Here is a 15,251-nt window from a genome sequence, read left to right on the forward strand (position 1 = left end):
GTCTTCAAGAGGAAAGTGTCAACATTTTAAGATCTTTCATTTAATCATGAGTCAACTTTAATGTCCAGGTGTCTCTAAACAGACAGGACCAGAGTCACATGACCTTCACACTGCTTTCCTCAATGATCTTAACTGATTATTTTAATTAGTTTAGCTTCAGTTTTAATTCCAGGGGAGTTCTGACCCTGACATCACACAAACGCACAAGTTTGTGGTTTTTGTGCATCTGTTTTCTGCATTGCAGAGAGATGTGTATCAGTCAGTCATAACCAAAATGGAACAAGTCAAATTTCCACCTGAGATCTCGGTAAAAACCACACAACCACACGAAAATAAAACAACAAATGTGACCAAAGTTTATTGATGCTGCAGAGAAACCAGACCGTTGCTGTGGTGACGAGAGCGGATAAAAAAATAAAAAATAAAATCACAAATAAACATTAAACACTAATAAGTTATTAGATCACTACTGGAGACATAGAGGAAGGTTATATTAATAAACATTATACCATTATATATTCATGACAATAAGTAGATAGTGAAGTTATTTTTAGTTGCATGAGAAAAGAATCCACCACTGACGTCTAGACTCCGTCCTCTAGTGGGACATTGATCTGATTGAGACTAATCACCAACAAATTCTTTTCTCAAAACTCTTTTTGTTCATTGTTTTCCTCTAAATGTTCTTCACTTATTAAACTCAGTCATTACTGTCAGTATATTTACAGCAGCAGGTTTTAACCATTTCTTTTTTTCTCTTCTTAACACCTCTGGCGGAAATGTTTGTGAAACAGAGGAGTGGAAGACCACAAACAGTTTGCTGCTATTTGTACAAACTGACACATTTCATAAAAAGACACAAAACTCACACAATGTACAGACTAAGAGCAGAAAAGTGAACCACACTATACTGAGAAGTCACTATCACACCATCTGATCAGACAGATGTTTTCTCCACTGCAGAGACATGTGTATCAGTCAGTCACCAACATAAGGCAAATTTTCCATTTGACATCTTGATGAAAACCACAGAACTACACAAGAACAAAACAACAAATGAGACCAAACAGAGAAGCAGAAAAAAAAAACAGACCATTGCTGTGGTGATTAGAGCAGAGTAAAAACCTCACAAATAAAATACAAGTTATTGAGTTAGTACGTTACTGGAGACATAAAGGAACTGGATGTTATCATTAGAAACCTTTAAACAGAAACATATTTATGACAAATAAACATGTTTTTCAGAGATGTACTGTGGCCTGAGGGGCTGAGTGGACCAGTCCTGCAGCTGGACATCAGTGGTTGGACCGGTGGACTAAAGAGTAGACGACTGTTGACTCTGGTGAAAACTCTGAACACAGACACAGAGAGGAAACAAAATGAGACACACTTGTAGGGTTACAGGTTTTCTAACACAAACTCAGGGAAGACCTCAGATCCAGTCTGGTTACGTTAGTCTGAACTGTATCATCTTCAAAACACAGAGTTACAGTCCTCATGCTTCCACAAACACACTCTGTCCACTTTAGTTGTGTTTTAAACTGTCAGAGAAAATGACAAAAAGACAAACATCAAGACACAACCTGGAAGTCACTGAGTTGAAAACATTAAACATTTGATCAGTCAAATAAATGTTGAGTTAACGTCACTGGAAACCACGAAAACCCTTTTTATTGTAGTTTTTATTTCAAATAATTAACAATAATGATTTTCACATCCTGAGGAGACATGCCCTGAAGTGATCTTTGTTTGGGACAACATTTCTTTTCAAAACTGACTTTTGCAAAGAATAGCTTCCACTCAAGACTGACTGACCCAAACTTGGAAAACTAGCATCGAGTAGCATCATCATCACTGCCAGGTGACATCGGATGCCTCGCCAAAGAGAAACATTTCCAGCCCTCGCATTAGGTGAGTCTGACATGCATAGAAATGCAGCAATCATGAGGCTCAGTAACACAGCGGTTATATACTCTTTTCTGTCTTGTTTTTGCATCCCTAAGTATGTGTTCATAATAGCATGGCCCTCGGGGGACTTTATAAAAATTGAAATGGCCCTTGATATGAAAAAGGTTCCCCACCCCTGGTTTAGAGTTTCTTCAGCTTCAGGTTTGTTTTTACTCCGGTTTGTACTTACTTATCAACCAGTGGAGTTCTGGTAAACGTGGGCTCGTTCAGATTTAGCTACACACTCACAACCCCTCCGCCCCCCCCACCCACCTCCACACACACACACACACACTCAAACACCTGGTGTGGATAAACTATTTCCATGTTAAATCCCGCCCACTTCCAGTTTTGCCCCCGCCCACTCCGAGTACAGATATGTTCAGTGGATGACATCACTAGTTAGAGTGAGGGAAGTTGTCTGAAATCACCTGAAATTTTTTCTCTTTCCACGCTCGTCGCGGCAACAATTTACACAATAGACACAAGATATTTTCCACAGTTGTAGACAAACTTGTTGTGTCTCTCACAATGTGCTCAGCAAAGCAGTGAGACGTACAGAATTTAAACTGTGAGCATCTGTTCGTGGTAAAGTACCTGTGTCTTCTCCATTCACTGCAATGCAAAGATTTTCTGAGAGAAGGAGAAGGGACCTGGTTTTTAACTCGCGAATGTGTCCAAAATATTTAATCCACAAGGACAAAAAACATATCAAAGTCTTCAGGAAGGTCTTACGACGCCCACGGTCTGCTTGTTTTTCTGATAGGAGCTACCGTTTTGTCACAGTGAGCCCAAATGTGAGACCAGTGAAAAGTGTGAAAAATCTGCCTATTTCTCCACATCTCTCTGTGTCCCGGCTCCGCGCGCTTCCGTCGTCATTGACGACCACTGCGAGTTGCCACGGCAACCCCTGACCCTCAGGCCTGAGCCACAGCTGAGACCAGTTCATTAATCAGCTGTCTCTGCTGTTAATGCAGCTGATCCCTGTGTCCCACACATGTATGTTACAACAACACACACCAACACACACACATAGCGCATATGCGCTCAGTCCTGTCTCATACTGGTTGCTATGGCAACATAATGAGAAAATGAGAAGTGGACACTAAGAACAGCCAAAGGACGCCACACTATACTAAGAAATACCACGACCACACCATCTGATCAGACTTCAGTTCAGAGAAGGAGGAAGTTGCTGCTGTGGTTTTACATGCAGAGTTTTAAAAAAGTTCTACATTAATAATTGTATCAAGAGACAGTTTGAGAGGATGAAAACTCCCAGCAGAACATCTCTGTTCTGATGAGTCTCTTTATTCTCTCATGGTTTCATAAAGTCTGATCATTTTACATCATTTTACATTTCAACTAATTCCACAACAAACCAGAGATGAATGGATCCTACTAGCAACTAACACTAACAACACATCAGCAACTGATGCTGGTTGATGTTCATTTAAATCAGTCAGGAGCTTTAGTTGATCAGATGGATCCATTAAACTGTATCAGCTTGATTTTACTCACATACGTCAATGTTGTCATTTCTTCCCTGAGATCATATATGTTTATTAATGATGATGATGCTGATGTCAATGTAATGACGTATGAGAGGAAGGAAAAAACTGGCATTGAGCTCCACCTCAGGAGGTCAGACCTGTGACTGCTGTGTGAAGGCAGGTCGACCCAGGTCAGAAGATTCTGCATCAACCTGCTGTCGTCAATGCGAACGTGCTATAAGGCTGCGTTCACACGTAGCTAAAGAAAGTTGTTTTCTCCAGTTTTCCTTGGCGACATATCGAGAAATTCTCCGTAAAACCCCATCTAGTTGTAGAAAGGCTGTAGTACATGTCCCAGGTCTATGTGTGGCGCTGTTTCTGCTACAGAACTCAGTCAAAAATAGAAGAAGCTGAAGTCCTGGGTCGACCCGGGATTTTCAGTGTATCAGAGGCAGCTTCTTCCCCAGAGCTGTGAAATCAGTTACTGCCCCCTCCTTGCATACACACTATCCTATCCCAGCTGACATCAGGTGAGAGGGGGGTCCACCCTGGACAGGTCTCCAGTCTCTCAGGACTAACACAGAGACAAACAATCATCAGCCTAACAAGCATGTCTTTGGAGGTGGGAGGAAACCAGAGAACCTGGAGAAAACCCACGCAGACACAGGGAGAACATGCAAACTCCACCCACAAAGACCTGAGCTGGACTTGAACATGGACCTTCCCACCACCACAGTAACATCTGTCCTGGGAATCCAGTCACAAGTGTCCAGCTCTGAATGTCTCCATCCAGCTCTCCTGATCTGATCTCAGTTTCTATGTATGTAAATAAACTCCAACATCATTTGAGACGCAGTAGAACAGTAGTTATCTCTAATGGATCTCTACCGCTGCTCCAAAGACAAGAACTGCTGTCTTTGTGTGTGCGTTATGAGTTTTGCTCACATTAAGTTATTATTTATTGATCTCCAACCTGAACTTAACCCAGATTATAACTCAACCCTGAAAGCTTTTATACAAACCATAATCTAATGAAGAGATGATGATGAATAGAAATAAAGACACCAGTGATTGAGGAAATAACTTAACTCCATGTGGATGTTAATGCAAGGTGATAAAATCCAGTGTCTTTCAGGGTCCTGCAGTGAACCATGAGCAGGTTCATGTTTAGATCAGAACCAGTAAACAGAGACGTTAGTTTCTGTTAAGAGACTCACCACAGAAACAAACCACAGGGTTCAGCACACAGAGAACAAAGCTCCCTGACACAGAGTCATGGACTAAAGGTTAGATTTACCACAGATGGTCTAGTTGTTGTTGGGTTATGATACCAAAGGAAATGTGAATTATTAAAATTAAAACTGTAATTTATAAAGTCTGTATGATCAGTTGAGTGAAGTGTTTGTTTTTCTCCCTCACATTCCATCATGTCCCTATAAACCTTCAGAGTCTAAAATAGTCACAGAGACTCTGTTTAACTCTCATCAGGTCTAAACAATGGTCCTCACAAAGACACAGAAACATAATAATAATAATAATAATAATAATAATAATAATAATAAGAATAATAATAATCAACTCTACCTCTTCTCCATCTGATCGTCTGTTTCTTGTTCTTTGATATTTTAATGTTACCGTACGTGATGTCTTCTCTGACGTTTCCTCCAACAGCTGAAATGAATAAAAACGAACAACAATGTAATTTCATGAAGCTAAAATTGTTGGAATTATTTAATTGTAACATTTTGAATAATTTATTCATTTTGTAGTGAATCCAGAGTCTGTGTCTCACCTTCATGTTTCCTACGAACACATTGTCTCACCAGGAAAACCAGAACCACCAGGAGAACCAGAGACAAGAAAGAAGAAAGAGACAAGAACACAGGGAGGAGATGAGAGGAACCAGGAGGAGGAAAGGAACCAGGAGGAGGAAAGGAACCAGGAGGAGGAGAGGAACCAGGAGAAGGTTTGGATGTAGGAGTAGATGTGGACGTAGGAGGAGGTGTTGATATAGGAGGAGGTGTGGTGGTGGTGAGTTTCTCTAGAATGAATCAAAGTTAATCATGAACTGATTGTCTCATTGTGAATGTTGAAAGCTGCTGAAGAATCATCTCTGACCTCCTCACCTGTGACAGTGATCCAGCTGGATGGAGACTCTCCATGACTGAGGATGTTACACTTGTAGAGGCCTTCATCAGACCTGGTAACATGGTGGATGGTCATGTGACCTGTAGACTCAGTCCTGATCAAGGAGCCATCTTTATAGAAAGTAGCTGAGAGGATGGAGGGAGTGGTCTGTGTTTTACAGAGCAGAGTGACGTCATCTCCCTCCATCACAGGGAGGACAGGACTCTGCAGGATCACTGGTCCACCTCAACACAGAGACAAACTACAGCATTTCATCCATTTCCACACAGCTTCATCAATACTAACTCCACAGTCTGAGCTTACCAGAGACAGTGAGGTTGATGCTGTTACTGGTTGCTCCCTCTCTGGACTCACACCAGTAAACTCCACTGTCTGATGGGTGGATGTAGCTGATGTCACAGGAAGAACCAGCTGGTTTTCCCCACCCAGCTCCACACTGAGTCCTCTGTTCTGTGGTGGTGTTTCTCCTCAGAGTCCATCCAGCAGAGCTGTCGTCCTCCTCACAGCTCAGAGACACAGAGTCTAGTTTAAAGACCTGAGAGAAGCTGGGACTCACAGTCAGACGAGCTGGGAGGGTTCAGATGAAACAATAGGATTCATTTAATGTCTTTTCTCTGAGAGATGTTGACTGAAAGCTTTGACTCTACTGAGTAATAATGATGAGGACTGAACAGGTTTAAAGTGAATGAAGACGTTGACTAACCTTGGTTTGTTGAGCTGAACAGCAGAGAGCTCAGAACTAAAGAAAAATGACACTCAGGTTAGTTTGAGTTCAACTAAATCATCAAGAAGAGATTCATTCATCTCTGGTTCCTCTAAGATCTCTGGTGGATCCACTGCTGAGGACTCAGTCATGTTAAAGAATCATTCAACACTAACTCCAGACACACTTTATGTCGACTGCTGCTGTTCTGAAAGTCTTCATCTGCTAAATGTTTATTTCAGTTGCAGTAAAACCAGGACCGTGGTGCTACACAAATATAAATGTACACAACATCACAGAACTGACACATTTCTATTTCCAGTTCAACAAAGACAGAGAAGACAGTGTAACGTGTTAATGACTGCATCACTACAGTCCAGTACGTAGGCTAAGGTCCAGATGAAGAGTCATGCAAACAGCAGCAGTGCTGTTCTATGGTCAGTGCTAGAGAATAATGATCAGTTCACAGTTAACTGACTCTGTTCTCATGTTGGTTCTTCCACTTTAATGCTGTAGTTTGAATCTAAAAGCAGAAGTTGAAGCTTCCTCGTGGTTATCCTGACTATGAACAGTGACAATATTCAACAAACACACGACTTGTAGCTCAGAGCATAAAGACAGGTGTGTGTTCACTTCACAGTTCCACTGATAGAATCACTGACTGAAGCTGACCTGTTCCTTTTTGACCAGTTTCCTCTTTAAATGATTCCAGTTCCTCTTTAGACCTGCAGCTGGTCCTCATGCTGACTTGATCCTGACTAGTTTCCATGTCTCCTTCATCACTTATCAACAGTCAAAGATTGTGGACTTACAGAGCAGACGCTGTAGAGACGTTTCCTTCATTGTCCTTCTCACTCGTCTGACCTTTTTTCATCTTTTCTCAGTGACACCAAGTAAAGCCCGCCCTCTTCCTCTGACTGGCTTCTTCCTCTTTTTGCATCAAACTCAGTCACAGATAAATAACTTGAAGTAAATCTATGTAAATGATTTATGATGTAATAATGTATCAAATGTGTGTATGAGCATAGTTTGAACATGATTAGAGCTGAACTCAGATCTTCTCCTGATCTTTCCTCTAAGGCCACTATTAAAGGGCTGTATGTTTAGAGATTGTTTGTGGTGGAGGATGTAGGTGACTGGATGGTAGAATCCCTAACTGGGGTGCACATTCAAACATACAGGATCCAAGAGAGATGTTTAACTGTTTATTTGGACACCATCATCTGTACAACAAAAACATAAATCAATACAATGCCACGCATACCATAAAAAAGAATTTAAAGCAAAGTATTTAGCAGCTTACTTATTAATGCATCCACTCAAAATTAAGATATCTCAAGTCTTTCTTGACACCAAACTAATACATAACGATCTGTTCAAAAGAAACACACAAAGTATTAAGATGCATAGTATTTAGATATAACTCAAACAACAAACAATCTGAAGCTAGAATAGAGTTACAATCGACAAACTAGCTGATGTGGCCGCATGGCAGGCAGGGACAAAGGAACAGAGGACCTGAACAAGACACCTCCTTATATCACCATTTAAGGCTACTTCCCTTTATCTCTGCCAATAAGAGACAAAGGGAAGTGCTACAAAAGCTTGACATTTTTAACAGTCACTTTACTGCTTCAGTGTCTGTGAACAATGAGGCCTCATTGAGTTTTTTCAATGAACTAATGTGTAGAACAGTCTGACCTGACACCATCCCTGCAGTGTCTCCATGTGACCAGCAGAGGGAGACGTTTGCTTCCCAACATGATGTCCATCAGAGACAGTAGCAGCCTTCTGAGGGGACAGAGACGTTACATCTGCAGGACCTGAGGACTGTCCAAGGTTGGAGCCAACAACCTGCTGACACATGGACTGAGAGACAGGAGTTAATGGAGGTGGAGCAGCCCTGCAGCCAGTCATGGCTGATTACCCTCTGGCCTCGGAGCTTCTGGTCTTACTTGATGCAAGTGTCAGCACCTCTCTGCTGCAGCTACCAGTCCCCCCACAGACCGTGATATGATAATTAATTATTAATTATTATTAATTAAATAATACGAAAACAGAAAATTAAAAACAAAAAAAAGAGTGGTTTGTAGTAGAGTCAGGAGGGATGTGATGATCAGATCATTAACTGATGAAAAAACATCAAGATAAGAATGGAACAATTCCTGAAGTAAAAGTACACATGTGTTATCAGCAACAATGAGTCAATTCAGAGACCACATCGCTGCTGAGTGACTGACAGATCTATCAAGTTGGACTTTCTTAAATCTGGAAAATATCTGACAAGTTTAAAAAGAATCAAAGCTGCTAAAGAAGAACAAAACCTGAAGAATTGCTTGAACTTCCAGTAAATGTACTCAGTTATTCTGTAGGGACATTCACTTCAAAGAGCTCAGAGCTCCACCAATCAGACTCCACAAATAACTTGTACAGTCACACAAGAAAACTCCATCGGTAATTTTATAATATATTATTTAGAATATATTTTTTATTGCTGTTTAATGAGGTTAAAATAAATCAATTTAGAGAATAAACAATTGATATAGTGTATGGTTTTTTCTTCGTAATTCCTTTTAGACAATACGCATAATTTGGTTCATAAATTCATTTAAATGACCTCTCTGACCTAAGATGGACAACATACGTCAACTCCATGCTGGAGCTCCAGAGAGGACGGTAGTTCATCACTGCTCCATCCTCAAAAAGGACAGAAAAGTTCACTTTTAGTCTTAAACAGGTTGTATAACAGAAGTACCTTAAGACTGTCTAAGGTTCTTGTATTGTGCACTGATTAACCCCAGTGAAGTAAATTTTCTATTTTTCTTATTATTTATCCCCATGAATCCCCAGATTAAATAAACCCAGGATTAATAAAATAAGGTCTGACACAACCACATTTAATGTGCATTTTTAGATTAGCCAGCAACAACAAATGTCATCCTCACCTTCACTTTAATATTAATTTACATTAACAGTATAGAGTATAAAGGCCACTGTAATCACCAGTAGTACTGGCCAGACATGCATTGAGCTGGGGAAGTGCGCTGTCTGAGCCGCCTCTTCTTCTTAAGGAAGATCACACCTCTTGAGAACTGTAGTAAGATGCTGCAGAAGTTTTATCAGGATGTGGTGGCGAGTATTTATTTTTACGTTACATCTCATCATATTGGAAATAATAACTAGACTCTGAGTTTTCTTTCTGTAAACAACATCAGATACATTTCAAATAAAATAACGATAGCCGATATTAGAGGAGGTGCAGTCGCCGATATGCGACCGATATAGTGAGTTTTTGAGCTGGAATGAAAACAGGCCGATTGTGCATAGACACACAATCAAAACAACCAATTGGGCATATATTAACCTGTAACCCTTCGGTGCTTATTTGCAAACTGCTAACTTCATTTATGTAATGCTACTACTGAGACAAAATCTGCGATGATGCAGCAAAGTTGCCTCGCAGTTATTTTACACCGGATATTTTGGCCAGGGACATTTATGGAAGGGGCAGTGAAATGTGGCCTTTAATTGTCGTTCCAATCATGTTTTCATGTTTACAGTTACTTATTTCATGAACTAACTTGCTGTGACTTGTCACACTTAGTTTTTTCTATCGGTGCAACATTTCACCGATACGGTAGAACCATATATCGGTGACCGATAATCGGTCGGTCACTATTAGGGACCGTGTCACACTTACCTACGGGGCCTCATAGGGGCCTCCCCCTCTTTTTAGTAGTCAGCATTGACTGTATAGTGAGCAGAGTGAGTGGGCGCATGCGCAGTCTGTCCTTTCTGTCAACTCCACCCTGTCCCAGACTCTGAACTCTCAGTCGGGGTTCTGCGTCCTATAACGCTGCTTCTCTGATATTCTCTAAAAGTCTTTAGGTCTGAGACAGAGAACATGTTTACTGGAAGATGTTTGTCTCTCTGCTGGACTCTGCTGTCAGTCTCTCAGATTGTTTATTCGTCTCCAGGTGAGTTCAGCTCTACATTATTCACTTTGTGTTGTTCTGTTTCACTCAGACATTCAGAGTCTGTATAAAGTCAGATGTAGTGACAGATCCTCTAGAGTGAAGACACAACATGTAGAGCTCCTGTTTCTACAGACTGTGGTTACCCCACCTGGTTTATCCGGACATGAGCTGATAACTGTAGTCATCATGCCTCATTTTTGTTCTTCTCGTTCATGAAAACCTGAAATTGGGAACATTTCCAGGGACAGCATAAACCGGGGGACAGGTCATTCAAAATGGGGACTGTCCCTGGAACCTCTTCTCATCCTGACAAAAGGAAAAACAACAACACAGCACCTTTTTTTTTGGCACAACTCTTCTCGTTTTCTGACCTTTCCATCTTCACCACGTCACAGTGACACAGTCGCACCATGTTTAGAAGCTACATTGAAAATGGTCCGGTCTGAAACAGTGTCTCACACCGCAGCGTTCTGAACAGGGTTTAATCAAGTACACTGGTATGGAGGTAAATTCTCACCTCATCTCATCCTCCATACCATTTAATCCTCACCAGTCCTACTTAACGGACAGGAGAGAGTGCCAGCGTTAACAGGCTCCATTGTCCCTCTGTTGTCCCTCTGTTGTCCCCTGGTCCTGTCCTGCAGAGACCAGTGTCCTCTCTTTGGTAGCTCCTCCCACTGACTGACTGCTGCATGTTGACCTTTAACCTCTCTGCTCTGTGTTGTTTCCTTCAGGACAGATAAACATCACAGCTGAATCTGGACAGACTGTCTCTCTACCATGTAAAGCTCTGAACACTGAACCTGTCTCAGTGGTGGACTGGAGCAGAACCGATGTACAGCCAGAACAAGATCTCCTTTTATATCGTGATGATCAGTTTGATCCAGACTACCAGCATCCATCTTATAAGAACCGAGTGGATCTACAGGACAAACAGATGAAGGATGGAGACGTGTCTCTGATTCTGAAGGATGTGACGACTGATGACAGTGGAACATACACGTGTTATGTTCAGACTAAAACAAACCAGATGAGCAGCACCATCAGACTGGATGTAGTTTCATCAGGTGAGTGAGTGTTGTTGAGTTTGTGTGTTTGTCTCTGATCAGAGGTGAAGCTGCTTCCTGGTTGTTGATGTGACAGAGAAAGATCTCAGATCAGATGTTTGACTTTTACAAAGATGTTGTTGATGAGACTTTCTAGAAAACAGCTGGTCTGAGTCATGTGATCAGAGTGACGTAGATAATGTCTGACATCAGTTTGTTCTTCACTCATCAGCTCCCTCACACCTCACATCTGCTTCTGTCTGCAGGTCACACATCTGGACACAGAGGGGACGGACACAGCTGAGCAGAGTTGGTCTGATAGTTGTTGTTGTTGTGAGTCTTGTCGTGGCTGTTTCTCTGATCACTGTAAGAAACAGGAAGAAGAAATCTTCACCCTCCCCACCCTCCCTTGTTCCTACTGTTGAGTCATCTGATCATCTCCTGGTCTGAAGCAGCCTGACAGCAAACAAACCAGAGTTTCCTTTAACTTCTTCTGCGGTAATTATCAGAATTAAAACATGTCCCATCACTGCTCCAACATTCAGGTGGAAAAATGTCCACAACAGACAGAAAACTGAAAGCAGTAAGGAAACAGAAAATCAATCTGCACTAGCTTATGATTCCCTCCTTGACTACTGCTGGACACTCACACACACACACACACACACACACACACACACACACACACACACACACACACACACACAGTTTCACTTTATTCTGTTTCTACATGTGGATGAGGAAATGAGACTTAGAGCAATTCACCCAACACAGAGCAACTTTAAAGCAGTTTAGAGCTGATGATGATGTTACACTGTTAAACTACGGTGCAGAACTGACTGAGACCAGAACTAAAATAACATCTTTACAACAAACTCATCCCAACATGTGACCTATTCATCTCCTTTTAAATGTTACACTGACATTCCTGTTCATCAGGTAACATGGATGTAGATGGATTCATCCTAATCTAACAGTCCTAGTGATTTAATGAGGTTGGGAAATATGATATGAAAGATGCTTTCTCAGTTTATTACATTGTGTGTTTACTGTGATCTGCTTACAGATGACACATTAGGGTGTACCTAATGAACTGGCACGTGAGTGTAACACTGGTTTGTTGTTGCAGGCTGGTAAAACTCTTCATTATTAATCTATAGATATCTGCTTGCACAAATGATTGTTTGAATGAATGAGTGAATGAATTAATTAATATCTTCACCTGTGTCTTATTTGAGTTACATAGAATCATCTAGTGTTATAACAGCTACTGTGTCTCTATGTTTATGTCATGTCTGAGGATTTCATGTGGAAAGTCACCAAATAAGTAAAAAGAATGAATACGAACTAGATCTCAGAGCATTTATTAGGACACAGTCTGTTCTCTCGGCTCAACCAGTCACATAGAAACAACAACAACACAGCAGTTTTCCAGGTAACATCAGGTCAACAACCTGCAGCACAAATGTCTAAAATAGTCCAGCAGCCTCTCATCATGTCCTCAGTTAATGTGGAACAGTTCAGTGTGACGTCTTTCTTCATATCTGATAGAATAAAATCACATCAAATCCTAAAATCCTGGACTGAGGTCTCTGGGTCAGCAGCACCACAGGGAACCGTGCTCTCCGCTGTCCTATTCACCGTGGACACCTCTGTCTTCAGCTGTAACACAGAGTCATGTCACCCGTAGACGTTCTCAGATCACACTTCAGTTGTGGGGTTTATCAGGGATGGACAGGAGGAGGAGGACAAGAATCTGGGGAACAACATCATCTCATGGTGCATAGCGAACTAAAGAGAGGGCAGTGGATTTCCAAAGGTCCAGGTCCAATCTGCAGCGTTTAACCATTAACGAGGAGTGTGTAGAGGTGGTTCAGACCTGGGTCCACATCTGGACTCAGTAAACAAAAAAGGTCAGAGCATCGTTGCCCCTGGTCCATTCTACTCTATGGTTTACTGGGGAGGCGGCACTAAGAAGGAGGACAGACTCATACAGAAGGAGGTCTCTGTGGAAGGGACAGAGATGGAAGGACCTCGAACAAACTCTGGTCCATCATGATCAATGTCCACCAACCTCTACACAGAACCATAGACAGACCAAGAAGACTCTACAATATTAATAATGATCCAAAAGGCGTTGAATAAAGGCAACTGGACTTGTAGAATTTCTTGAAGATGTTTCGCCGCTCATCTAAGCAGCTTCTTCATTTCTCAGAGACTAGTGGTAAGTTGACGTTTAAATAGGGCAGAAAATGATAGAAACCTGCTTGACCAGAAACTGGTGCTAATTTCCATAATGACTGGATACCAACCAGTTTATTTGAGTTGGGAAGGTGATCAGTAAGTAGCCTGTTGCTACTGAGAAGGTGATGTGCTGCCACCTGCTGCCTGAAACATGTCACTCCAGCCAGTTTATCAACCCCATTTGAATGCACAACCTTTAGAAAAAACGAGCCTTTAATTACAAACTAAACACTATGCTATGCTATTTTTGCATGTTTGAGTTCATCAAACTAATTTAAATATAAGACAAAGATCTGCCTGACACAGTGAAGTAGACCAAAGGACATCAGGAAGAGGTGTAAAGACATCCAGGAACAAATGAGAAAGAAAGTTACTGAGACCTGTCAGTCTGGAAAAGGTGAATAAGTCACGTGTAAGGCTTTGGTTAGGGATGGCAGAAATGGAGCATTAAAGATAATGAATTATTTGGAACGACTGAATCCATCTTATGGAACGTTTCAAGTGTTTTTGTGTATTTTTTTTTGTGTCCGTGTTTGTTTGGGTTTATGGTAGTATTTGTATGAAAGCACATTTTTTCAACCAGTCAGTATGAGTAGAGGGCACTTGTGTACGATATAGACATTAGTCAGTATTTAGAGGAGGTGCTTGAGTACGTTCAAGTGTTCTCATTCAGAAATTTCTCCTCTTGTTTAATATCTCTCCTGCTCTTGAGAAGATTCTCGTCTCTCGAGGGACGGATGTGACAAGAGTACAGCTGTGTGTCGGTTCCACAAATCCAAAGTGTAGATCAAGCTACTGCATGCGATGCATACATTTAACCTTTTTTTCCTCCTTCCTTCCTGTTGCCACACAGCTGACCTGGGAAGCTTTCTACCTCAGACCATTTCAAGTTCAACACAAGACACTCAGAGAGGCAAGACGTGGCTGTTTAATTACACATTACCAGGGCTTTTAAATGTTTCAGGCATACGGGGAAAAACACCAGAAATGATTAGTTTACATATAAAGCACATCTCATCTTCCACTACCTCTTGTCCTCACTAGAGTCGCCGGAGTTACTGGAGTCTATCCCAGCTGCAAAAACTGCAAAAAATTAAACAAAAAAAAATAAAATAAATGAAACTAAGAAGACATCAGGAAGGTATATGTGTGTATATATAATGTTATATAATGTATATAATGTTTTATTCATTTTCATATGCAGGTGACTGCACACTTCCCTGGGTGTCTCGCTGTTTTTACTTTAACCCAAGTCCAGTTGCCTTTATTTAACGCCTTCATCGGTTTGCCATGACCTGCTGACCTACTTTAAATTCACTTCATCCCTCTTCACATTTCCATTTTTATTTGGCCCATGCTGTGGTTCTCCTGTCTGTCAGAGGAAAGAAGAAAGAAGAAGCATCATCCCTTTTAATATTCTTGCAGTTTCTCATTCTGATTGTGAACAGTCTCAGACACAGAACAACCACCAGATTGATTAGATTTAACCACAAGGTGGAGCTCTCATGATGTTTTCACCTCTTAAATAAGCCCTTGATTGTGTTGGGAACGGTCTGTGTCTGCCTGCAGCAGCAGCAGCCCTGGTTTAATGAGCTCCATCTGGACGGCATTAGGATGTTCTACGGGTGTATGAGTTATCTCTGAGCAGGATACAGAGAGGCACTCGTTAACCGGTATGATATTATCAAAACTA

General features: G+C 41.3%; 2 protein-coding genes across 3 annotated transcripts in view; one reads left to right on the plus strand and one right to left on the minus strand.

Moving 5' to 3' along the window:
- The window catches only part of LOC125009468 (high affinity immunoglobulin gamma Fc receptor I-like), a 160,549-nt gene extending 152,264 nt beyond the window's left edge, over positions 1-8,285 (minus strand). Inside the window, exons 1-7 of one of the 2 annotated variants that reach the window (XM_047587475.1) lie at positions 6,964-7,457; positions 6,292-6,327; positions 5,892-6,155; positions 5,567-5,812; positions 5,233-5,481; positions 5,025-5,111; positions 334-1,351 (exon numbers count right to left, since the gene is read on the minus strand). In XM_047587475.1, the coding sequence (XP_047443431.1) occupies positions 1,296-1,351; positions 5,025-5,111; positions 5,233-5,481; positions 5,567-5,812; positions 5,892-6,155; positions 6,292-6,327; positions 6,964-7,060 (1,035 nt within the window). In that variant the 5' untranslated portion in view covers positions 7,061-7,457 and the 3' untranslated portion in view covers positions 334-1,295. Of the gene's footprint in view, positions 1-333; positions 1,352-5,024; positions 5,112-5,232; positions 5,482-5,566; positions 5,813-5,891; positions 6,156-6,291; positions 6,328-6,963 lie in introns of those variants that run through there. The other variant, XM_047587466.1, reaches the window with a different exon arrangement.
- LOC125009659 (CD226 antigen-like) overlaps positions 1-12,088 on the plus strand; it is a 62,369-nt gene extending 50,281 nt beyond the window's left edge. Inside the window, exons 3-4 of the mRNA XM_047587813.1 lie at positions 11,003-11,335; positions 11,581-12,088. Coding sequence (XP_047443769.1) covers positions 11,003-11,335; positions 11,581-11,618 — 371 coding nt within the window. The 3' untranslated portion in view covers positions 11,619-12,088. The remainder of the gene's footprint in view (positions 1-11,002; positions 11,336-11,580) is intronic.
- The last annotated feature ends 3,163 nt before the right edge of the window (positions 12,089-15,251 follow it).

Source organism: Mugil cephalus, chromosome 1 (assembly GCF_022458985.1).
Source record: "Mugil cephalus isolate CIBA_MC_2020 chromosome 1, CIBA_Mcephalus_1.1, whole genome shotgun sequence".
Lineage (NCBI taxonomy): Eukaryota > Metazoa > Chordata > Actinopteri > Mugiliformes > Mugilidae > Mugil > Mugil cephalus.